Source organism: Protobothrops mucrosquamatus, unplaced genomic scaffold (genome assembly GCF_001527695.2).
Source record: "Protobothrops mucrosquamatus isolate PMUCROS unplaced genomic scaffold, P.Mucros_1.0 scaffold2094, whole genome shotgun sequence".
Lineage (NCBI taxonomy): Eukaryota > Metazoa > Chordata > Lepidosauria > Squamata > Viperidae > Protobothrops > Protobothrops mucrosquamatus.
In genome coordinates, this window is record NW_015388196.1 from 54,378 (window position 1) to 81,956 (window position 27,579).

General features: G+C 36.4%; 1 protein-coding gene across 1 annotated transcript in view; it reads left to right on the top strand.

Moving 5' to 3' along the window:
* The window catches only part of UNC5C (unc-5 netrin receptor C), a 130,773-nt gene that overhangs the window by 39,605 nt on the left and 63,589 nt on the right, over nucleotides 1–27,579 (top strand). The window contains exons 4-6 of the mRNA XM_015824042.1: nucleotides 4,837–4,940; nucleotides 24,369–24,549; nucleotides 25,487–25,654. Of these exons, the coding sequence (XP_015679528.1) occupies nucleotides 4,837–4,940; nucleotides 24,369–24,549; nucleotides 25,487–25,654 (453 nt within the window). The remainder of the gene's footprint in view (nucleotides 1–4,836; nucleotides 4,941–24,368; nucleotides 24,550–25,486; nucleotides 25,655–27,579) is intronic.

A 27,579-nucleotide genomic window follows, 5' to 3' on the forward strand; every position in this document is an offset into this window, starting at 1 on the left:
CCAGATTTCTCATTTTTACCCTCATCTTGGAATCTTAACTGTCATTATGTATGTGTCAACATCTGAATTTGAAAAATCCTTAAGTGAATGATTTCCGTGGTCTTTAAAGTTGAATAATTTGAAATTATGTGTTGAAAATGGTGCTTAGACATGACAATATTCCTCAAAATCAAGATTTCTGTTGCATAAAAATATAAATACAAGCTATTCTAGTTTATCATAGAATTCTGCTGCATTTGTTTAAGACATCTTAGCTAGGATTACTGACAAGTACATGTGAAAGAAATAAGTCCTTAAGGTCTACCAAGGGCAGAAATACATCTGGTTTTTTTATAGTCATGCAGCATAGTGCAGTATGTTCCTAGTTTACATTTAATTCCTGGCTGACAAGTGTCTGTTTTTCATGCCTATTCATTAGTCACCCTTGTATTACCACTGCCTTGAAGGCACTTCACCTAACTCTTATCACATTTTGCAGAACATGATAAAAGATATCCGTTAGCTTTACCCATAAACAATTTCCATCATAGTAAAGTCCAGCAAAGGTACCAGAAGGATATTAAGTGACCATTTTTTCAGGGGGAAAAATCGCTATGGATTATGAATTTAAATTGGAAGTGATAAGGCAAAATAAAATGTGATCTTAACTGGCAAAGAAATGTCGTCCTTATTCAAATGTAAAAGAAATACACGAAAAGAGATAACCTGAAGGAAAAGGAGAGGCTATTTGTTAGAAACCCACTACATTATTTTATTTGATATTTTAATTCCCGCGGTTCTCAGAGATATAATTGTGTGTTTTTGTAAGATTGAGACTTCCTATAGTCTATTATTAAATGGAATAGATTAACTCAGAAATCTGATTGCTTCTTGTGTTCCTAAGTTGAGGGCTTGAAGATGTGTCTTTCTCAGGTGTTGTGACAGATGGCATGCTGGTTAGGGAGGATATGTCTAACACACCTTGAAAGACCCAAACTACGGAACTATTAAGATGCACTGGATCAATATTTTAATAACAAGATTTCTGTATGTGAAATGACTTAGTGTTCAGTCAACCACCTTAATTTTAGTGAATTTAATGCCAGGATATTTTTAAATTATTAAAATTATTTTAATGAAAATTAATGGAAGAACTGTTGATGAGTTCTCTGATAAAGTAAATATAAGTAAGGTGAGATTGAAATGCATATTTTTAAAAAGAGAACTTTGGTTTGTTTTTAATTTATGCCATGAACAATGAGTTGAATCTCACTGTTGTTTGGAGGTTTTCAAGCACAGGTTTGTATTTACAGAAACTTATTCTGAACTTGGCTATATGCAAGCTGATGCACCTTTCAAGAGTTTTACACTGAAGTTCCTAGAATTCTCCATAGCATCTCCGATTTCCCAACACAACTGTAAGGTACCAGTTTTGGGGGAAAGTACTTTAGATATGCAAATACATTCAGTTCAATAATCATAACAGACTACATGAACCCTGGAGGGGAACATTGGATCTGGATTTTAAAAGTTCCAACAGAAAATGGGGAAAAAAATCAACTTCCAATGTTGATTTCTACACTGTAAGCAATTCTTTCATTAGATAAATTGTGGTAAAAAAATCATACCTTCCTTTTAGACCAGGGATCCACAACCCCTTGTCTGTGGACCAGTACCGGGCTGCGGCATGCCAGCAACCAGGCTGCACAAACAAGCAAAACCCCATCCATGAGATGCAGGCAGCACACAAAACCCTGCACCCCCCGGTTCTTGGAAAAACCTCTTTCCACAGAACCAGTCCCTGGTGCCCAAAGGGTTGGGATCTCTCTTTTAGACAAAAAAGAGGTTTTATTTAGCACATGGTAGGCAAAAGACTGGAATCACAGCGAGAACATGACTTCTGCATAGTACACAGACTTGTAGTTGTACATCAACAATAAATTTACTAATCTTCTTACCTCTTTTTTTGTACTTGTTTTATATATAATGGAATTGCCTCCAATAAGCATATTTCACAGCTAACCAGTGTCTGTTAATGTAGTGGATTAGTGGACTACCATTCTAAGTTCGCAAAAGGAAGCCACCAACAAACTCTGCTGCCTTGTAAATACACAATTACACCCTTTCTTTAAAAAGGGTATTATTCACTTGATATTCTCCAATGGGTACTTTAAGGACATTGCAGCTTATTGTGCCAGTTGATATTAGACGTCTATTTAGTTTATAGATCACTGACTTGGTGGACAATCCTGGTGTCATTTCAAGTGTTAAAACCACATCATTCCATGCTGATGGCAATAAAGAAAAAGAAAAGAAACTCTTTCAGAAGTGTGTGTATGGGAAAATGTTATCTGTGTTACCTGTGTCAGTTTTTTCAGCAGACAGAAGATAGTTTTGTTAGGAAGCAGTAACAACAAATTATCACTGCTACAAGTTAATAAAGCTGTTTCTAGAATGATTCCTTCGTAAACATAGTATGTTAGGAACAGAGAAGATTAAAAACTTGTACGTTAAATTCAAGTTTAAATTAATGCTTTAGAGAGCTAAAACCAGACTCCAAGAACTAGCTTAGATTTTTATCTGTTCCAAGTATACTCCTTTTTCTTTCACTGCAGTAAATATAAATGTTCCTAGTTTATNTTCTTGCTAGTTGTTCATTTCTCCATTGACACTGCTGACTGGTTGTAGCAATGAATGCTGCAGTGCAGCAATTTGTATCATGGGTACTGAACAACACATACTGTAGGTATTTGTCCCGCTGGAGCATTTGTCCTTGTGCCTTTCTGCTCACACATATACAAAAATACTGTCAATGACATCATAAAGAAAAGTACCTGGGCAAAATAAAATTTCTTCTAGCTAAGCACTGACCGAAAAAGGAAAATATTAAAAGTGGAGGTGAGTCTCAGGGCATAGGGTAAGGGTGCCACTCTGTCTATGTTGTCATTTGCAATCCAAGGCAATTGCTTTATTCTTTATGATGGTTGGGCCAGTTCTAAACAATGAGCCCCTTGAACTTAACTTAACTTAACTACTATCCATATACCATTGAATCCTATAGAAAAACTGATCACAAAGTGCTGCACTTTTTCTAACCTAAACTTACAAATTCAGACAATGACTAGTAAGGAGGAACTAGTAAGAAAGGAAGTAGTAACCCAGAAAACAGAAGGAAAATTAGAAGAAACGGATCCAAAGATGGAGGACCTAAAGGAAGGAATTAACAGACAGACACAGAAAAATGAAAAATTAGAAGATGCAGTGATAACATTGGAAATGGAAAAGATATCTTTACTTGTCAAGATCTCAGAACACATTTGAGGATAAGGAAGAAGAGCTGATTGAATGGATGATAAAGCTGTTAGGAGAAATACTGAATATTGACAAACAAGAAATGAAAAGAAAAACTGAAGGAGAAGGATGGAGGCTGTTTAATAAATATAAATGGGTTGAGCGTTCTTACAAAAATACTTCAATCAAATTGTCTTCCTCATTCCAAACAATATATATAAAAAAACAGAGGAAGAATTACTTGATGATTCAAATGCACTGACTTGGAAAGTTATTTGGCAAAGGAAGAAAGCTAGAGTAAGACTAAAGAAAATAGAGGTTTTGACCTATTAGATGGGATATTATACTATTAAACAGATGTTTGAATACGGTTAAGAGAATAGATAACTGTCAGAAATAAAAGTATTATAATTAGAAGGATAGGATTTATAACTAGAATATTATACTTTGTTATGAGATGGGAAATATGAAAATTCTAAAAGGATTTGAATAAGAGAAGCTTTTGTTACCCAAATATAATTTATTATGAGAAAATTATAAGCGATAGAGATATTTTGAACATTGATGGGAAATTATTATTTTTTTAAAGTGGGAAAACAAGATGTTTATTGAACAAATGGATTTTAAGTGCAAATGCAATTGAGATATGTTTTGGCTAGAAAAGATATTATAAACTGACACTATCAATATTATGTATAATACCAGAAAAATGTGATGAAGATGTCTATATTTAATTGTATATGAATTAACAGTAATAAGAATTGTATTTGCCCAGTGTGGAAAAACGCATACCACCAGAAGAAGAGAGGATCAAGGAAGCACTGGATGGTGTAGTATTGGAACTAGACTGAGAAAGTTAATATGTACCATTGAATTACCAATGGACCCAGACAACATGTTGTTTATTAAGTACTCATGATTGTAAAATTGGAAAATTAATAAAATATTTATATAAAAAAGCCAAAGAGCAATTTATCCTCAAACTGCCTTAGTCCTTAAATCTTTCCCTCTCCATCTCTTACTTTGTCTGGTACAAGTAATAACTGGAATTCATTCCTATAAAGCTAAGTGCAGAGCAGTAGGAGCAAAACATATTGCCTAAGATACTACTCTCCATTAATAAGGTAGTCATAGCAGGGTATAATGGAGATATTTCATTAAAAATGCTACTTTTCTTGATACATGGCCATCACATCACCTTAATGGTTGGTGCTTTACTGGTATTCTAATTAGGAAAGGCTGGATCAATCATATTCTGGTCTACACCAGTTCAGTCTACTGAACCACAATTCCATTCCATTTATTTTTGCAACAAATCTTCCTTCCTTCCTTCCTTCCTTCCTTCCTTCTTTCCTCCCTCCCTCCCTCCCTCCCTCTCTTCCTCTCTCCCTCCCTCCCTCCCTTATTTTTTTTCTTTCTTTCTTCCTTAGAAACAGTCTCTCAAAACTTAAGAACTGCAATCCATGTATTAGTCCAGGAGATACAATTTCAGAAGTTTTGTTTCAAAATCTCTATCTTTAACCATAACAAATAATATAAGTAAATACGTTTTTTCTCCCATCCTAGATTTACGGAAAACTTTTGAACAGGAACCATTAGGAAAGGAAGTATCTTTGGAACAAGAAGTCCTACTCCAGTGTCGCCCACCTGAAGGAATCCCAGTGGCTGAGGTGAGTGACAGGAGTCTTTGAAGGGTGGGGAACTGATGCTGTTATGCTGAGACCTAATGGCTAATGGTGCAGTGAATTAGGTGATGGCATGATAAATGGAAGGTAATGGACATGTAACTGCCTGCTGTTGGTAGAATAGATTGATTGGGAGCTGATTAATGACTTCAGAGTCAATTAAAATGCCCCACTAGGTAGAATTACAATGGGATGCTTCCTTCCACTCTTATGCTTCCTGTGATGAAACAAGAACACGGCTAACATTAGTCTCTTAAGACAGGCACCCGTAGAATGTACGAATATAACTCTTTCTTCCCCCACCAGGCCATGCCAACATTCTAATACTGAGATAACCAGCTTTCATATATATTATTAAAATAATTTTAATGCTGCATTTAGTTTTACAGCTATGATTATACATATGGTGACTCATTTAAACTGCATCACGATAAGTATGCACCTGCTGTGGTCTGATAAGGATCTGGAACAAAGGAAAACTATAATCCATCTTTTAATGTTCCATGTCTGTTTTACTTAACAGCAATTAAAAACACATGAAATAAGTATCTTGATATCTGTCTTGAGGAAGTGACCCTACTGAGTAAAGGAAAAAGCTATAAATGTTCTGACTAGGGAGCCCATCTGTTAAGAAAAGACCTGCCCTCCAAACTTGGAGGTCGTGCTGCTTTTAAAAATGCTTGTGGACGTTCTTTTAAATTGGACTTATAAACTTAGATTTCTTCTACTTTTTGAATAGAAGTATATAATACTTGTTCTATATTGAATAAATAAAGGCTTTATAATACAGTTCATAGTAAAAACTTTCTACTGGTTGGAACTATTTGGTGGGATGCCACACCAAGTGACTTTTGAACATTTGCTTCAAGGCAAGATTTAGAAAACCTAAAATATGTTTTAAAAAAAGCATTACATATTAAGCTACAAATATATCTATTGCCATATTACATAATTTATCTAATATATCTATCAGCTATTCTAATTCCAGATAAAGATAAAGGTTCTTCTGGATATCCAAATCACTATAACTATAATATATATTTCTCTTTTTGGCTTTTCCTCTTATTGGTTATGATAATCTTTTGATAAGGGAGTCCTATGATATATCTTGCTTTTCCTAAAAGTTTTTAATGCTTTCTGATTTCATGGATTTCTAGTTATTGGCTAAGTAGCTACAGAAAAGTATATAGGAAAAGTTATGCATTTGTAAACTAGTATTAGCAATATACCATTAGAGTTACAAGAAAAGTAGTAAGGAGGGAGGTATAAGTCTACTAACAGAACTGGCTTTATGGAGACTTCCATTGGATTTCCTGAAATTCTTCCCAAAGTGAAGAATTCACTTTGGAATATGACACCTGATATGCTGTGGAATTGTGGCCAATTATTTGATTTATTACATATCAAGTTCTATCTAGGGGAGAGAGAGATGAAGAGAAGGATTCCCTATCATTTTATCCCATAATTACCTCTATTACTAAAACTAAAGATGGATTTGAACCTAGCTTGCCTCTGTGGTTGAAACAGATGTTGCTCAATTGTATAAAAATATATGCATATTTTCCTACTTTACCTGGTCTGTTTTTGGGTGTAGCAGTGATTGGAAAATAGGAAGATTATACTGAGTTGAGATCTACTGAAGCGAGTGACTGCTGGTGGATTGCATTTGCGTATATTCGGACATGCTGTTATTACAATAGCAGCACAAAGGAAGGTGTATAGTTAGAAACTACACACCAGTCTCAAAAATTAAGAATACTGAATAATAGAGTTGGAAGGAACCTTTGAGGGCTTCTAGTCCAACCCCCTGCTCAAGCAAGAGTCCCTATATCATTGCAGACAAATGACTGTCCAATCTCATCTTAAAAACTTCTGGTGAGAGTACCCTCAACTTCTGAAGGGTAAACTGTTCCAGTGATTAATTGTTCTCAGTGACAGTAAATTCCTCTTTAGTTCTAGCTAGATCTCTCCTTAAAAAGTTTCCATCCATGACTTCTTGACCCTTCTCTTATCTGTGACAGCCCCTCATATATTGGAAAACTGCCATCATGTCACCCATAGATCAGAACAGTAAATATAAAATCTGGTCTGTCTGTCTGTCTGTCTCTCCCCTCCCTCCCTCCCTCCCTCTCTCTCTCTCTCTTTCTCTCTCTCTCTCTCTCTCTCTCTCTCTCTCTCTCTCTCTCCTGATTTCTTAAAACAGCAGCAGATAAATATAATTACATGGTTAATGTATTTTACTCCTTTTCCATTTTTATTTTATAGACTGGTGCAATGAGATTAATAATTTAATGCAGAGATAGGTTGGAAGCCAGCGTTGTGATAACGGTAGAATTAATCAACTAGTATTCTCAAGAAGAACTTATCAGTTTCTTTGCTTCTGAATTGCCTAACAACCAGCTGTTGCATAGTGACAAGAATATTTATAATGGGGCACGTCATATCGCAATTGCATGATGGTATTTAGGGACTTCATTACCTTTGCTAGAAGCTGAGATTATTCATGACTGGCAGATTGACTAGGTTCTAAATTATGCACAAGACACGGATCGTCCCTCCCAGAGTTTTAATAGTTTTGTCCCCAAAGCAGAAATGATTGTGCGCCAGACAAGGAAGAAGAAACACGATTAATAGAAAGAGAAGTTCTCAGGGTTTTTTGTTTTTTTTTGTATATCATACTCAACCAGTTACAAAAGATTAGCTTTTTGACAGGGGAAAAAAGTAATTAAAAGCAGATGGTTTAAAATATTCTATAAGACCACAAAAGAAAAATGACTATAAAGTCAGAAAAGTTTTTTAAAATCTTCTTTGTAAATGCTGTTCTCTTAAATCAAACAGTCTAAGAGTTGCATAACAAAAAAGGATAGTTTTATTTAACCATATATTTCATTGTTGATATTTCTGGCTGTGCTTTTTTCAATAGACCTAAACACATTTCATTGTAATATGTATTTTCAATTAGAAAGAGTCTTGTTTGTTTTTACCATGCAGGGCAACATGTATGTGGACAAACTAACACAAGTATACATAAAATATTTGGAAATACTTGTAACTTTATTTCATGCTTTATTAAATCTAACCTTATAACAATTGTCTAACATTTATACAGTAACTGGGATCCCCTTGAATTGAACCATGGTTTACTTTATGATGGTTTACAAAAAGTCAGACAACTCACTCAGCCATAAGTATGGCAAGCTACAGATGAGTTAAACAAGATAATTATTTAGATCAAGTATATGCAGCCCATGCGGCATGCAGCTCTGAACAGCTAGTAACATGACCTCACAAGATCATAAACTTTTAATATTATGTGATTTTTAGAACTACTTACTATATTATATATTTTATATTCAGCCCATGACAATTCCTCTTAACTCAATGGAGGCCCAGGCAAGCCAAAAGTTTTGAAACACCTGATTTACAGTAATATGATTACTTACTCCAAGTAATATTTTGTTTCTATATAGAGAAACTACATATGTGTACACATATGTATCATATGTACATGAGAATTTATTAAATGCCAATTGCTTTGCCTCATCTCTTTACACAATTAATCTTTCAACATATATACAGTACCTAGCAACAAAATTTATTTATATTTTAGCTAATAATTTTTACAGCAAAAGGGAGGTATTTGTGGACATGAAGATTTTCAGTACTGTTAATACATGTCATTTCCATTATTGCTTTCTAACCATGAGTAAAAAAAATAATGAGGGAAATACTTGTGTGTTTTTCACTATATTATCATTTTAAAAACGTCATATTTCATTAAGTTGATAATGCTGTATATTAGGACATGCAAAGCCCTTAAATTGTACTCTTTCCTCCTCTTTTTTGGATCAGCATCAAATTTTGTATAAATATCCTAGGATAAATATGGCAAGTCAGGATTTGGGTTTTCTTTATTGTGAAAAATAATTAAAGAAGTATTAATTTAAAAGCCCTTAATAATTCGAGCACCTATCCATTCTAGAAATCTTTAAAACACTGTTAAAGAGAGCAGGACCCCTGAGTATTGCACACTGTTTCTATAATTGCTTAATTGCTAAATTTCACATCTAGGGTTAAATGGTGAAGTTTGGGGATACATTCCTGGTGAGGAAACTTGACTTTCCTCTTTTTGTCCCTAAGTCAATTCTTACAGTATCTTCTATAGCAGCAGTCCCAACCTTTTGGGCACCAGGGACCAGTTCTGTGGAGAAAGGCTTTTCCACAGATTGGAGGAGACATGGTTTCGTGTGCTGCCTACATCCCATGGATGGGGTATCGCTTGTTTGCATGGCCCAGTTTCTGGCATGCTGCGGCCCGTTGCTGGTCCACAGACTGGGGGTTGGGGACCCCTGTTCTATAGTATCTTCTAAATTGTATTTATATATTTGAATTTATTAGCTGCCCAACTCCAGTGGACTCTGGCAGCAAATCTCTCAACTAACAGTAAATAGGACAGGCTTTATGTTAGTTCAACAAGAGGTAGATGATGCTGTGAAGGTTTACATCACTAAGTAAGGAAATAACACACACACAATCTCAGCTTCTGGAATGTCATCCTCCTTGCCATATTAAGATTTTGCTTATCCCTTGATAGCAACAAAGGCAATCAGAAAATGCTAACATTTTGATGCCATTCAAAAAGGAATTTTTTTCAGTTCAGCTTTGATATGCTGTCATCCGCAAGTTGGTCTGTTAGTAACTGTTGTACTTTGAAGACTGAAACATATTAATTCACTTTGTCAAGCAGAAAAGATTGATGACTACAAGCTAATTGGCTGTGAAGCCTATTTGTACTGCAGTCGGGGCAGACACCAATTAACACTTGGCAGGTCCAAGAGTCCTATCCATAAAGCCGTTTAATATCTTCCACTCCACACAACTCTCAATTGCCTTTTATACTTTTTTATTTATCTTAAAATCAGGAGGGAAGTTAAACATCCAAGAGAGGAGATTAGCCTAAGAGAACTTCTGTGTAGATTCCTTCCAACATTGTTAGAAGAACAAAATACAGAAAATTAATGAATATGAATAATTTACTTTAGTATTTTATTGTTGTCACTACCCACAACTAACAAGATATAAAATATGGGGGGGAGAGACACACCAATATAAGATAACTCAGTTGTAGCATTAGATTATTATTTTAATTTGAAGATGTATATGTTCTTTGTTTAGATTCCATGTGCTTGAAAGGTATTATAATTGCCAGACTGGAAGTTAGAAAGTTGGCTGCAACTTTCCAAGTCAAGTTGTTTAATACAAATAAAACAAGCGAGCTTAAAAGTGCTTATAATTATTCTGTTTAAAAGAAAGACAAGCCATATCCGGCCTTTTTAAATGTTTTTTTTTAAATACACAAGTATATATTTACACTTAAAACCTCTATGAGAAAATAATATCATCCACATCTTACAGCAGGGGTGTCAAACTGCCGGCCCACGTGCTGGATGCGTCATGGCGAAACCGCGTCCACCCCATTGCCGGCAATGGAAAAAAAGTTGTGATACATCGCGACACGTCACGTGACGTTGCGAGTTTGACACCCCTGTCTTACAGTCTGAGGTTCAGAGCATGTGAAATCACATGGTCTACACATTAGTTTGAAGATGTGGGTACGGTCATTTTTTACAAATGAATTTGCAGCTCCTTCTAGATTTTAGGATCTTATGACTGATAAGTGGCATGCAATCACTACAGATAACGAGTAGGATAATTTTGTTTATTCAGAATATTTTACAGCATAGAAAGGATATTTGCTATGCTTTTTGTCCTCAGCAGGAGGGGGGCAACCTACCACACTGAAAGCTGTCCGCTATCTACAAATTTAGCTGCTTATTTAAGACGGTATATAGCTGGGTAGCTTAATGATATGCAAGTTAGTAATCTTGCTCCACAGATTAGAAATTGAGTAAAACAAGACATTTAAAAGCACTGATTTTAAGTGTTTCAGCTTTAGTGGAGATAACATTTGTGGTGTCAGATTCTATTAGAGAGGCCTTAGGAGGAAAATCTGAAACAAATAAGTGTAGGTCACACCAGGCCGTTTGTAAAGCCCAAAGCCAAAACTAGAAACATTTTTCTTAGAGAGTTGAATCCTGGCAGTGTAGCCCCTTATATTTTTAATTGGTTTCAAAATCAAGTCATTATCTTTTCAAACAGCATTAAAAAGATGTGGTCCAGCACTTGATGGATGGAAATGTAGAAATACAGCAAGAAACTGAATACAGGTAGTCCTTGACTTACAACCACAATTGAACCCCAAATTTCTGTTGTTAAGTGAGACATTTGTTAAGTGAGTTTTGCCCCATTTTACAATTTTCTTGCCACAGTTGTTAAGTGAATCACTGCAGTTGATACATTAGTAACCCGGTTGTTAAGTGAATCTGGCTTCCCCATTGATTTTGTTTGTCAGAAGGTCACAAAAGTTGATCACATGACCCCAGGTTACAGCAAAGGTCATAAATATGAACCAGTTACCAAGCGTCTGAACTTTGATCACATGATCGTGGGGATGCTGCAAAGGTCATAACTGTGAAAAATGGTCATAAGTCACATTTTTCAGTGCCATTGTAACTTTGAATAGTCACTAAACAAACTATTGTAAGTCAAGGACTACCTGTAACAAAAGAAGTATGAGCTTCCAATAGTATTTGCTTTTCTAATGCAACTGGTATATGGAATCATTAACAATATTAAATGAATCATAAATCCATACATACTTCAGCCTTCCAAAGCATAGACATCATCTGCCAGGCTTGATGGTGACTAACCATTACACTCACCTTGATACTGCCTGCTAACTCCCATTTGGAGTTATTCTACCATCTTTTATTATAAATATAACCGCACTTACTGTTCCAAAATTTAATGTCCAATCCAAAGTTCCATTTTTTCCTAAATCTGAAAGCTCCCAAGTGTTGTTGTAACTTGAAAAAGAAGGTAGGTATAAATATACTGCTCACAAAAATAAAGGGAACGCAAACCCCTTCAGTTCCATGGTAAAATGTTCCCTTTATTTTTGTGAGCAGTATATATTAAAAAGTAAACTGCCTATGTTCTCATATTATGCTTCTAGTCTGGCACAACATCATAGGTGAGAATTTATTATTTTCTTAGCACTTTCCTCCCAAATTCCCATCTTAATAAAGTCTCAGGCATTTGACCCCAAAAGCTGTATGTGATAATTAAGGTGGTGGAGTCACTAGTCTGACAACAGTTTAACAAAGAATTTCTGCACTAAACAATGGAGTTCTTGTGAGCCTTTAAAAGAAACACCTAGCACTAGAAATTTTCTTTTTTATTCCTAATTTCTAGAACTTCTTAAGTTTACATGACAAACTGGTGGGGAATGGCAGCGGCAACAGCGCAATCTGTGTGGTGGGTGGGGGGGAAACGCGGCGGCAGCACAATCCATACAGCGGGTGGGAGGGAAAGGCGGCGGCGGCAGGGCGATCCATGCGGTGGGTGGAGGAATTTCATGCCCCCCCATGGCCGATCCGGGCAGCAGAGGCCTTTTCCAGGCCTCCAAACCTGGATCGGCCCGCTGGAACGCCGCAAAAATCGCTCCGGAGGCTTACCTGGACTCGTGCTGGCAGCTGCCTCCACCATCCAGCCTGGATCCGCCCAGCTCTTGCAGCTGCTCCCTGACTCTCAGTGCAGAGAGAAAGAAAGCGAGAGCGCAGATGCATGTGGAGAGGCAGAGGGGAGCAGCCTGGCCCGCGTCCCTCCGGGGTGATGGCGCGCATGCCCACAGGGACGGCTCTGCGTGCCGCCTGTGGCACACATGCCATAGGTTCGCCACCACGGACATACACTGTCCAGAGTCACTTGAAAAGGGTGGCTAAAAAATCAAATATAAAAATAAGTCAGAGTACAGTTGTTTTAGATGCTTTAGAACCTTTGGGCACTTGCCGCAAACACACTGCGCTGTGTTCTCAAGAAGTTGCTTTCATTTGATCCCAGCCCATGACTCAGTCAAGGTTAAGTTCTAACACTCTTCAAGAGCAGCCTCAGTGCACAAAATCTGTTAAGCATTGTTATCCATTATTTTAGAGGGAAGTAAGATGTCTGCAGGGACATAAAAGAAAGGCAATAGAGGCAGGATAGGAATTGACAATGGAGACAGCAATTTCATGCTAGTATAGTTTCCTGCTGAGTCAAGGATGGATGAACAGTTCTTCGACTTACACAGCTCTCAGTGGATATGGATTTTTTTAAAGTCACATTTTGCAGTTCTAGATAAGCTCATGTTCGAGGTATGGAGAAGAGACTTTATGTTCTGACAATACATCACAATTGGCTGTAATACCTTTTTTCCTTTTTTTCTTGAGTGAAAAATAAAATATTTTGAGATATCTGTAAAAAAAAATTAAAAATCATCTCTATGGCAGTTACTGGGATTCTCTTGTAGTAAAAGAAAGCACAATTATTGGCAGTTAATGACTTTTCTCATTGCTTCTGTTTTTTTCAAAGAGGCCCCACTGTCCTTAGGAAAAATAATGTCAGACCGAGGCGGCCTCATCGAATTAACTTCTCACTCTAAGGTTATAGATCAACCCATCAGTGATAACTGAGATTAGTTAATAAGGTATAAGCAGTTGAACAATTAGCCTTGCTAAGGAGGTTTCTAAGAATTCAATTCAACAGCATCAGCTATAATATTTGATGACCCAGTTGAGCTTAAAAACTGTTGTACTTAACTTCAATCAAGTTAGGTACCAACTGGGGCTGGGCGAAGCTAAGTGAAGAGGTTGTTATACTGTGTCACCAAGTGATTACATTTGCTTGCCAACTCAAAAAGAATATGACACAAATTCTACTCAGCTGGGCAAAATGTACAGAGCACACGGGACCTCTACAAACATGTAGCATCAGGTGGCTGCTGCATCTAATTGATTGTTAATATAACTGCTGTTTGCTTTGTTTAGCGAGAGTAGTTCCTGATTTTGCAGCCGTTGCCTTTAATTGGAACTCCTGTGTGTACCTATTTCCTTACAGGTACTTTATCGACCTGACAGCATTTTGCATTCTGTTCAAAAAAGGGAACCTTTTATATAGCAAGCATAGGGAGCTGAGGAAGGAGAATGGCTTTGAATACCAAAGAAGAGACATAGTCACTCTCAGTGCTTTGTGTTGTATCCTGGTGTGATTTATCTTCTGGGAGGTATATGAAAGGTTGGAAACAAAAGGGATCATAAGAAAAATTTAGTGCATTTAAATAGTAAGATTGGGAAAATATACAAAGTCTGCTATAGAGATGGATTGCAGTGGAATATCTAGGCAGAATGCCAGCCTTCATTTTTCTTTCTTGAAAACAGCCTGTCTTTTTTTTTCTTTGTATTTATTCAATCTTAGGCTGGGTTTTGTACATAGCTGGTTCCTTGCCTACATTGCTTGGGTGATTGGATTAGGACTAGCTTAAATAATAATAATAAAGTTGGAAGGGGCCTTGGAGGTCATCTAGTCCAACCTGCTCAGGCAGGTAACCCTATCCCGTTTCGGACAAATGGCTGTCCAGTTTCTTCTTTAAAACTTCCAGTGTTGGAGCATTCACAACTTCTGGAGGCAGGTTGTTCCATTGGCTAATTGTTCTAACTGTCAGGAAGTTTCTTCTTAGTTCTAGGTTGCTTCTCTCTTTGGTTTGTTTCCACCCGTTGCTTCTTGTCCTGCCTTCAGGCGCCTTGGAAAATAGCTTGACCTCCCTCTTCTTTGTGGCAGCTCCTGAGATATTGGAACACTGCTATCATGTCCCCCCTAGTCCTTCTCTTCATTAAACTAGACATACCCAATTCCAGCAGCTGTTCCTTATATGCTTTAGCCTCCAGTCCCCTAATCATCTTTGTTGCTCTTCTCTGTACTCTTTCTAGAGTCTCAACATCTTTTATACATTGCGGTGACCAAAACTGGATGCAGTATTCCAAGTGTGGCCTTACCAAGGCATTGTAAAGTGTTATTAACACTTCACGTGATCTTAATTCTATCCCTCTGTTAATGCAGCCTAGCACTGTGTTGGCTTTTTTGGCAGTTGCAGCACACTGCTGGCTCATATTTAGGTGATTGTCCACTAGGACTCCGAGGTCCCTCTCACAGTTACTACTATTGACCAATGTACCCCTATACTATACCTGTGCATTTGGTTTTTCTTGCCTAAATGTAGAACCTTGCTTTTTTCACCATTGAATTTCATTTTGTTAAATAGTGCCCAGTGTTCAAGTCTGTCCAGATCCTTCTGTATCTTAAGAATGATCTTGATTCTATCCCTCTGTTAATGCAGCCTAGCACTGTGTTGGCTTTTTTGGCAGCTGCAGCTTAAATTCTTTTCCCTGTTCTGGTTTCTCTGGTTTCCTTATCCCTGGCTTTTTCTGCATTTACTTTCTCTCTAGGATCAGCTATGATAAATTCTAGTTCTCTAAACCCTTTGAAAATAGTCCAGAAAAATTTTGGACCTATCTGTAATACAGTAGCTCTTTGCTATTACTTTTTATTATGTTCCTGAAAAAATATACAAATACGTTAAGCAATCCACTCCTTAAATATTTTAAGGAATCTACTGCTTAAAATTATGGTGACTCTTTAAGCAGGTGCATCATTTTTTCAGGCTGACATGGAAGCTTGCAAAAAAATCAGGCTGCTTTAAGAGCAGAGAGAGGTCCTATGCTTGACCAAGCACTTCCTCCAAATTAGTTTTGAAGCATGTACGGTTGTAATGCATTAATTTTAAAATAACACTAATGCATTCATAAATTAAGTTTGTGAATTTAATAAATATTAATTGCTCTAAGCCATTTGTTTTTTATTACTCTCCTATTCCTCCATTCTGCCTTATATGAACTTAAACTATATTAATGTTGCTTAAACATTAATAATTTCAGGTATTTAAGTTGATCAATTAATCAATTAATATTTGAAGCCAAAACTTATATCTAAGGGGGGGAAATGTTATCTGTTTGTCTGCTACTATTTGTACATAGAACACATTTTAGCATTTAATTTTTGAGGATAATGTTCTGAAAAATAAAGACCAGTTTAGGACTGTAACAAAGAGTCATTGTGACAGTTGTGTGTTTTTCTCTCTTGTTGAGGCAGTTGGCCTCACATTTCATGTTGGGTGACATGTGGCAGGTTCTCTTTTCTAATTAGAACAAATGCCCCAATTATGTTAATATATCTCCTGATGCCAATCAGTGAATAATTAGAGACAACACATCTGTCTCCCGCTAAGGGAATGGGATGAAAAAAAGAAGAAGAACAAAGTGCAAAGCGCTCTAAATTGCTGCCACATTGGATTGTGCATTTTTCAAATAAAAATGCACAATACCCATGAACAAGTTTCAAATGTGTTAACTAAATATTATATTTTTGTTTGACTTATTCTGTCATTAACTCCAAAGACCCTAAGCATTTTATAGTAAAAAAATTAAGGCATTAAAAGCATGTGCTTTAAGGACTTTTTAAAAGTGAATATTAGTCGCAGGATCCAATCTGGGTCAGTCACTGGGACCAGAGGTTTAGTCCTCCAAGCTTTCGGATTCGTGCTGGAACCCATCCTCAGCGTACTTCCCTGAAGCTCCAACACAAGTCTGAACGCTCAGAAGACTAAACCTCTGGTCCCAGTGACTGACCCAGATTGGATCCTGCAACATTATTCTGGGATCCATATATTCATCTTCATTCGTGAATATTAGTCCCTCAATCCAGCCTGTTACTGATAGCAAATAGGTGTTCAAGGGAGCCCCACCCTTTGCTGAATTAGTATCAGAGACATAGATCTGAGTGCTCTCAGATTATATATATCAAATTTATATGCCACCCATCTCAAATTTATATGCCACCCACACACACACACACATACACATTCAAGTCACTGTTGGCTTTTGATGACTACCTGGACTACCTGCAGTTTTCTTAGCTGCATTTTCAGTAATGAATTGCCATTGCCTTCTTCCTAAAGCTTAGACTGACTTAGGCTGACTTCATGCCTAAGGCGAGACTAGAACTTAGAGCTTCTGGTTTCTAGCCCAGTACTTTAACCACTACACCAGACTGGCTCCTTTTCTGATTACTAGTGCAGAAAAAGAGGTACAGAATTGCATGCAAGAAAGATTTGCGAAGACCTACTGGAGAAACAATAATATTAAAGTCCAGGTTTTCTGTTTCATCTGGATGTATGGTACCTTTTAAATAAGTACAGGTGGTCCTCGATTTAGGACCACAATTGAGCCCAAAATTTATGTTGCTAATTGAGACATTTGTTAAGTGAGTTTTGCCCCATTTCATGACATTTGTCGCCACAACTGTTAAATGAATCATTGAAGTTGTTCAGTTAGTAACATAGTTGTTAAGTGAATCTGGCTTCCCCATTGACTTTTTCAGAAGATTGCAAAAGCTGATCATGTGAGCCCGGGACACTGCAATAATCATAAATATGAACCAGTTGTCAAACATTTGAATTTTGATCACATGACCAAGGGGATGCTGTAATAGTTGCAAGTGTGAAAAACAGTCACTTTTTTCAGTACCGTTATAACTAAATGAACTGTTGAAAGTTGTAAACTCCCTGTAAAGTCTCCTCCGAGGTAATGTAATTTTCTCAGCAACAATACTGAAGTAGTTTGCTACAGTCTTTGCCTTAATTAGTTTTTTGAAGTTCCTGATCAAGTAGAATCCCCTCCAATTCTTTACCAGGATAACAAGCTCAAAAAGTTTACCAAGTATTGACTCTCTGCATGATAATATCGATATTACAGTGCCTCTTACAGAATGAGCCTGTGGGATTCTCATCTACTTCTGTTGTTCATACTGTCACCATTCTATTCGTGCTTTCACATTTTGGCATAAAAATAAGTTATGAAACAATTGACTACAATTACTGTATGTCAATGCAGATTATCTCTGCAAAATTCCCTACATTTTTGGGGCAACCTCTGTTGTATTCTTTTTAAGCTTCAGTTACTATGACCTTGCTCTTAAATAGTAAAATAAATAAAAAATATGTAGATTATAGTCCTGCACATGTAACAATAGATAGTATCTTCATCTATCATAATTATATAGTCATAATCTTTATAGTGAAATTTCATAAAATTAAAACGAGCACTTTAGGTAACCAAGTCGAATCCCATGCACAGTGCAGAAATCCAAATTAAAGCATTTGAACAGATGCCTGTTCATTTCCATCACCTTTCTTTATAGTTGGTTCTATATGTGCTAATTATTTATAAATATACACATCTATCACACTATTTTCTAGAGTTAAGGTATGTTATGCAAAGCACCTAAATGGACTAAAAATAGTAAAAGTAAAGAGGTTAAAGGAAGGGGATATAAAAATCTCATTTACACTAGCATTGTTCACGGCATCGCTCCATTTCTTTCCATTTTTATAAACCATTCTTCTTCTACCAAGTTTATACATTACTTTATGTGTTTATTCAGTTTATTTTTATATGACCTGGGTGGCTAATAGGGAATAAAAACAAGATAAAAACATACCAAATAAATGAATAAATCACCAAGATAGCAGCCAAGATAAAACCAAACGGAATAATCAACATAACTATTTTATTTATTTAGCGTATGGCATATAATGCAAGGGCTTGCAATATATTATATAGGACTTTCCTGGCTCTCAAAATGCATGGCAATGAAAAGACAATTATGATATGGGTTCATCCACACACCATGGGTCCTTACCTCAGTGATAGAACCCGTCTTTAAAGCCTTACAGAAAATCAGTAAGATGAGGGCAACCTCTGAGGGAATGATGTTCCAGAGGAACCATGACAGTTTCTTCCAGGGACTCACCAGATGACCCTCGGTAATGGATGTGAACCAGAGCCTATCTCTCCTGACAAATCTCACAGAAAGGGAAGGGAAGATACAACCGAGGGACAATCCCACAAGAATTTGGCTTCAAGTCATATTGCCTTTTGTTTACTTTTCTCCTGATAAATTCTATCCTATACATTTCAGTCCATTTATCAATCCGGTATAGATATTTTTCTTAATATTCTCTCTTTCATCTGAGCTATTAGGCAACTGTCCCAGTTTTTTGCTCCTGCAAACTTTATAAGTGTTCCCTCAGCCAAGTAATTGATAAAAACATGGAATAACACAGAGGCCAGTGCCACTCCAGTTTATTCTTCATTTAGAGATGAAGTGAGTGAATTAATTAGCACTCTTTGGTAGACATTTGTCCAGTTATACATCCATCTAACAGTATTATCTAGTCCACATTTTACCATTTTATGAAAGGGAAACTCATAGGGAGATGTAGAAATTTGTCTATGTGCTTCTCTTGGGTCTATTCCTTTGGAATAAGAGAGAAATGAGAAATAGTAACAGAAATTAAGTACATGAGATAAGAAAAGGAATTAAAAGGCAGCTAAATCTAGCTCGCACCACCATTTGCTATTTACCTCTATACTTTTCCATTTTTGCAAAATCTCTTCCATATATATGTGTGTGTGTGTGTGTGTGTGTGTGTGTGTGTGTTTCCTAAATTGTGGATTGCTAACAAAGAGTTAAGGGGGACTGGGATAGCTATTGGCTGTAGTGACTGATAGTCCTTTGGTTTTAGGGAAGAGCCATTACAAAAGAGTTGAGTAAAAAAAAGGAAATCCAGATAGCAACTCTCAGATGTGGATGCCTAACGTTAGTTCACCTGTTAACATAATGTATGATGTCACATGTCTTAATGCTGTGGTGACTCAGTGGTTAGAATGCAGTATTGCAAGCTAACTCTGCAGTCCACTGCCAGGAGTTCAGTTCAGCCTTCCATCCTTCCAAGGTCAATAAAATGAGGACCCAGATTGTTGGGGGCAATATGCTAACTCTGTAAACCACTTAGAGAGGGCTGTAAAGCACTATGGAGCAGTATATAAGTCTAAGTGCTAATGCTGTTAATAAAATCTGCATATCATCCTAGCCTAGAAAGATGTATTAAGAAATAAAATGAAAGAAGTAATGCCTTGGGGGAGGGTAAGAATGAAGGACAAATTGTATATTCTGGGAGTAATTCCACAAAAGAGGCTGAAAAATGGCTTACTGTATATGCTTGTATAAGGAAGCATAATACCTAATATGAATTACATGGTTATCCATGTTTAACTGTGGTTTCCTCAATTAACTTTGTTTTATGGCTTGGCCAAACACACTGAATATGTGTGGGCTGGGTTCACAGTGGACTGGGTTCACACAGCATGCTGTGCTAAAATATGATCTGACATTTTGATTCAGTGCATTCTTTGAACATAGGCATAAAACCTCAATATTTTTGGAGTTCCAAATTGTGTTGGCATTTTATATAAAAGCTTTAAATGAAGAAATGCCTTACCGAAGACGTGTTTTTTCCGAAGCAATTGTTATATGTTTGTAGCTGAAGCAATTTTAATTTGACATTTAGTACTATTACCAAGGACATTATAACTGACTCATTTCTAAAAGGCCCTGCAAATAAGACCTGTGGTTTTGATCAACGCAGTAAGGAGCTTTAATTGCAACAGCTTGTCTTCTTTGATAAATTAGGCACATCAAACATTGGAAAACGACTTGAATGCTCATTCTCTGAAAGTATACGATGAGTTTTAGAGAAAAATATTAACAGCTCTCTGAAAAAGGATTTAGCTTTGAAAAATGTTATAAAGGGGAAAAAAACAAGTGTTCTTTGAAAGGTTGCCTTAAAAACACAGAAAACAAAAAAGATGCACTTACTATCTAGTTTTCCTTCTTAATTTGTGCCAGTATATTAGAGAAGTTCTCAACTTTATCCATTCCTTAGATTCTTCATAATTCAATGCACATTTTTATCAATATTCACTTTGCCATCTATGATTTCTAGGCTACTTGGTTAGATGGTTACATGATTTAGGAGAAAAAAAGCTGTTATTTGTATATCAATACTGTGAAAGATGGGACCTTTATACATACCCATTGCTTACTTCATCTCTGAAATGCATTTTCCCATGCAGATTTTATCTGAATTCGCTTTTCTTTTTCATAAGATTGTATGGGAGCTAATATAATAAAAAGAAGTAAGATTTTTCTTTATAACCTAAGAAAGTAAAGCAAGATAAATTCTGCTTCACAGACTGCCATCGAGAAGGCATTTGTAAATGGAAGTAAAAAAAATGACACGTATATTTTCCTTCATTCGCGAAATAAACAAAGCTGTGCAATTTTCACTCTACAAAAAAGACAGAACATGTGAAAATACATACATGGCACCTATCTGCAACACTTTCAAGCAGTTATGCCTTTTCTTGGGCATCATAGACCAACAATGTAATCCCACCCAAGTGCTGGCCAGATCTTGCCTCTAGTCTAGTCAAGGTTGCCTATGTTGCCACAGGCTGTATCTATCATATGGTTTGTATTACCATTACCTCTTGGGGAGGTAATTATCTACCTTTATCCATATTGTCCATGTTCTCTGTATATTGCTAGAGCACGGTATGAAAGTAGGACAGGGAACAATAGACTGTGATTATGTCAAGGGTGAACTTGTTATCTTCTGCAAATTGTATATACTTTTTGGGTAATTATGACAAAAAAATAGTTTATAGAGTTGCAGGCTGGCACTATGATATATTTGCACATGCTCCAAAACACATCAGAAAAGTGAATCTAAGTGCTGTACTGCTGTAGGATCTATTTTCAGTAAGAACAATCTGATAGTGCCCAAAAATATATATTAAATTATATGAGAGCTGGCTAAATATAATAATGTTATTTTGAGAGTTACATCTTGGAAGGTATTGGGGAAAATACATGAGCGCAGGAGTGCAATAAGGAATACTACCATTGCCTTTGGTTCTATTGTGCAAATTGTGTAGTTGTTAAAAATCCCAGAAGCATAGAAAGGACTATCTTAAAGTATAGGATGAATGTGTTTGTTATACAATCACTCTATCAAGTTTTGATGACTGTTTCCATGAAGAAATATTCTTTGCCTAATATTTTGTTATTAATTATAATTTCAGAGTAATAAAAATCTAAGGTTGTAGATTCATTAATTCATGGTTGCATGTAGTACTTTATCACTGAAAATTAATGTAATTTCACACTATTTCAAATGCAATAGTTTCCATTAGAAATAATTCATTTATGCAGTGCATAGAATCATTAGTAATTCTATATTGCAAAATATTAAGTTGATGCGCAGTAATTTATGGATATGAGAACAGATAGTTGCATACTTGCAACCAAGTTTTGTTTTAGGTGATAAAATGAAATAGCCAGTTAGAATATTCATGTTCCTATCTTAAATGGGATGGATTTTACTAAGCACACTTTCAGAAAAGAATCAAGCTTTATGTTAACAAAAACGGGAAAAGGCCCAACTGCCTAGATCAGGGATAGTCAACCTTGGCTCTTTTATGACTCGTGGACTTCAACTCCCAGAATTCCTGAGCCAGCTAAGCTGGCTCAGGAATTCTGGGAGTTGAAGTCCACGAGTCATAAAAGAGCCAAGGTTGACTACCCCTGGCCTAGATGAATGATTGATCACAGTCATTTTTGTGATTTAAAAAAACAGAGGAGCAAAACTTCTTGGCTTTCCATCTCTTTGGGCAGATGTTCAAACTGTTTAGAGTAAAGGGCATGTTTCTCTGAATGAACCAGGTCTTTCTTTGTTGTGAAAATTCTCTGTATTCCATTGGGTTGGCCAGGGGCAGGATTTTTTTTATTTAATTAAAGTGCTGGGCATAAATTCCAGTGATCCAGTGACATGAAGGCAACTTCTTTGATCTATCCCAGGCTGTAAAACATGCTCAGTTCAAAAGCAAATAAGCTACTGAATGTTCAGCCAATTTATGTGGACTAACTTACCTCAGGCAGCTCCAAGAGACTGGAGTGTTTCTTTATGATAGAAATGAATGGAATATTATATAGCTTGGGGAACATGTTTTTAGATCTTCAACTATTTCAGCCTTTCAGAATGCTTTTTTTTAAAAAAAAACAACGTATGAATACAGGGTGTGATTGTATATACACAAGTCATAACAGAGTCACATTGATCCACATAGATACGGTAAACAGTATCTTATTTTAAGTACACACAAGATGCATTATTGGTGAAATGTTTAACCTATGTTCCTACTAAGTTATTAATGAAAAAATCATTTGTTTCAAAAGATCATGACCCACATAGGTTCCACAGGGGTCTCTAATAGTTGTTAACATTCTTAAAATTTGGAAGGACCAGAGAATCACTTACATAAAAAGGTCACTCAATGCTATTTTTCTTTAAGTTTAAAAACTCACTGTTCAGTTTCCAAAGAGCATTACTGAAAAATAAAGTAAAAAATAAAGATTTCCCCTGTCCAGTCGTGTCCAGCTCTATGGGGAAGTACTCATCTCTGTTTCTTAGCTGAGAGAGCCAGCATTGTCCAATGGTCATGTGGCCAGCATGACTGTATGCAGAGGTGCACGGAATGCAGTATCTTCCCATTGAAGTTTATCTACTCACATTTGCATGCTTTCGAATTGCTAAATGGTCAGGAACTGGGTCGAGTAAAAGGTGCTCACCCCATCGCACAGCACTTGGGTCTCAAACCCAGATTTCCAACTGACAAACTCAGCATCTTCAACCACCGCACCCCTATTGAAAAGTAGGATAAAAATAATTATGATTCAAAATATATTTAAGGGATCTTGATAGGAAATCTAGATTTGTCCTTGCAATGTGGGATCTCCTCATGTCTCTAGGGCAATTGATCACTGATAGTTGTCACAATGAATTCTGGAAAGGATCCCTGAAATTAAAAAAAACCACCTTACAGATCTTTTCAGCTGGACATTTTTTCCTGTATTATCATTACAGATAGTCCTCAACCTGCAACTATTTGTTTAGTGACTATTCAGAATTCCAGCCACAACGAAAAAGTGACTTATAACCAGTTTTTACACTTATGTACTTTGTAGCATCCCCATGGTCATGTGATCAATATTTGGGCACTTGGCAACTGGCATGTATTTATGTCAGTTGTACTGTCCCGGGATCATGTGATCACCTTTTTAATCTTCCCAGCTGGCTTCCAATAAACAAAGTCAATGTGCAAAGCTGGATTTGTTTAACGACCACATGATTCATTTAATGACTGCAGTTATTCACTTAACAACTGTGGCAAAAAGGTTGTGAAATGGAGCACAATTCACTCAACAACTGTGTTGCTTAACAGTAGAAATGTTGGGCTCAGCCATGATCTAAATCAAGACCTCTCAGCTGTCCTTGTTGTATTTGTATTTAAATGGTATTTGTGTTTATTTACTTGTTTTGTATATGTAACGTATAAACTGCTTTGAGAGAATTATTAATCTATCAAAGAATATAAAAACGTGTAATAAAAATATAGTTTAGTGGAGTGCTTCATATAAAAATGCTGTATCTGATCATATTTGTGAATCTCTCAACAGGTTGAGTGGCTGAAAAATGAAGAGGTGATAGATCCTGTTGAAGACCGAAATTTTTATATCACTATTGACCATAACCTGATCATAAAGCAAGCACGTCTCTCTGATACAGCCAATTATACTTGTGTTGCCAAAAATATTGTGGCAAAAAGGAAGAGCACCACTGCTGCTGTCATTGTCTATGGTAAGAGAGTTATCAGGTTACATCTTTTGGCTATTTATAGATTTTGGTTTTACATATAAACAAAATTAAATCTGTGCAGGCATGAGAAATGTTGATTTCTAAAGTGGGTTGAATTCTACTTTATTCTGCTCTGTATGTTTAGTTGGAGCCTAGAAACAATGTAGGCAATTTATAATGAAAGTAGAGTGTCCTTTGTTTTGTAGTTAATTAAAACATGTTGGCCTGGGGAAAAAAAACTCCACAGACTTTTGATTTTTGTTCCCCTCATTTTACTGGAATGTTAGCCCAAGCTCCATGTCCATGCTTTCAAATTTCGTTGTGTTTATCAAAAGATTAAAACCGAGACAGCTTGAATAAGGCAGCCTTACTGTTTTCAATCTGCCTGCAATTAGAACAAGGACACATATTATACTTAGCCTTTGAGATCAGCTTGGCGTTTTTCCTGTTGAATTGGAGGTAGAGTAGGAAAAAAGAGAGAGAGAGGTAGGGAAAGGAGATAAATAACTGCTGCTTGATTGCACTTATTCTTATTTTCTCTGTCCACAAAGAAGATCCAAAGTTCTCAATTTGTTGCAGTACCATTATTCCTACAATTTCCATCACTTTTCATTCAGTTTCATGATAAAGAATAGGCTTTCAAAATTTCTTTCAAAGAACAGAATTTCATCACTGGGTTCTTGCACTTACTTTGTTACAAGAAGGAGTATGAAAGAAATGTATGTCTTCCGTCTTTCAGTGATCAATTATCTTTCCAGCAGTCCGTAACTGCTGTTTTTTTAATTATCCATTTTTGAAATCCAAGCAAGCATAAAACAAATATATAAGCTTTCCCTTTTTAATAAAAAATGTTTAATTGATAGAAAGGCTTGGAAGCTATAGGCTTAATAAATTGTCAGTTCTTCATCTAAGTCATTTTCCTACCTTCCTCACTTCTCAGTCAATGGTGGATGGTCAACTTGGACAGAGTGGTCAGTATGTAATAGCCGTTGTGGAAAAGGCTCTCAGAAGCGTACAAGAACATGTACCAATCCAGCACCACTGAATGGGGGAACCTTCTGTGAAGGCCAGAATTTGCAGAAAATACCTTGTACCACATTATGTCCAGGTATGTTGTATCACTGTGATGCAATAATATCTAGAATAAGTCTTGTTTTCTTTTCTTTTCATGGTGGTAATGTGGGGGACGAAAATGTTGACTTCTTACTTTTAATTTTAAAGTAAACTCTATTATGCCATTGAAATACAGATAAGCTGAATAATTAGAACTTTTATTATGCAATGTTTGTCTCACATTGCAGTTGTATTTCTGAACACATACATAATGAGTCAAGATTTAGACCCTTGGGAACCTAGGCCTTGGATCTGTTAAAAATTCTTCATTTAAATAATAACATGATTTATGTATTAGTAAGCTTACACATAGGTAAAGATAAGATTTTTTTACTAAAAGTAAAAACATTATCTGAAGGAGTTGGATTATGTATTTATTGTAAACCAGGGGTCCCCAACTGGTGGGCCACAACCCACTACTGGGTTGTGGGCCACAACCCACTACTGGGTTGTGGGCCACAACCCACTACTGGGTTGTGGCCAGCGGGCCGCGGAACAGACTGGCCAGGGGGTACACATCTGTGTGCACGCTCACCCCCATTTGCACCATGCAGCAAAAATGGGGTGCTAGTGAGTGTCACGCGGGTGCTAGCACCGCCCCATTTGCATTGAGTGTACTTGCAGCCCCATTTGTGTTTGTGCATGCGTGTGTGCATAAAATGCTTCCCTCTCCCTTTCTCTCCAGTCTGCCAACCAAGAAAAGTTGGAGACAGGTGGCATATAAATGCAATAAATACATAAATGAATAAATACATAAAATTATGTTATAACTGTTGTAAAATAACAGAATTTTAACATTAAAAACAAAAACCGTGCACAGTCTCTTAATAATATGTTTCAGAATGTCTTTGGCTGCAATCTTATTCACTAAGATGGGCAAAATACACCCTATTCATTTTAGATGGATTAGAAAGTTATTTGAATTCATTCAAAGGACAAAAAGTTCAAATAATGCTCATGCCTCTCTAGTTCAAACCCTGATTCACTCTTTACACCAACAAAACATTTTCTCTATCACCAGCTATGTTCCTTTATCTATTTGGCAATAGTGATCTAAATAGTATTAACATGATGGTTGGAGGAAAATCTATTTTGTTCCCCCTCCTTAAATTTCTATTGCTCTTGACATCAATTAAACTTTCCCTTGAAACATTACAAATTCAAGGTTCCATGTTACTGCATGCTTCTCAACATTACAACGTTACATTAAAGTAAGTAATAAAATATAGATTTTAAAGGACAAAAGCACATAACAGTGCAAGCAACTTCAAAAATTGTATCTATGATCTGTAAGAATTGGTTGCGGATCTGTTGAATTCTGTCTGAACCTATTATTTTAATAGGGAATATTTTGGGAAATCAATTCAGTAAGGATATATTTATTTTAGGTGTCTGTATCAGATCAGAGGAGAAATATGTGACTGGATGGCATCTCCCTAGCCCAATGTCAAACCAAAACACCATGTTGGGATGTAAGGAGACTGACTGTTTAAGTTTTTATAATATACCAAATGAACAAAGAATTTAAAGCTTTTATTGCATAGAATTCTAGTGATTACCTATCTAACGTCTTCTGAGGGATGCACTTGAAGAAGGACTTTTCAGAATGCTCTTAGAGCAAGTTTAGGTAACTTTTTACATATGAGGCAGATAGAGTCAGCAAGACCATGACTCTTGGCTTTTGGAATTCTACAGAGAAGAATCTTCTTCCTCTCTTATTTTCTCTTGATGTAGGGTTTTGGGAATACAGCAGTGATCTGGGTGGAGGAAAAGCAGAAGCTATCTAACAGCTCTTCTACTCAATTATTCTATTAATCCCTGTGTCATATTTCTCTTTGCTTATAGCTACACTATTCTTCCCTCTTGTTTATCCATGAATTTCCCATGAAAGCTTGTTTCATTGTGTACTACCATGCAGAA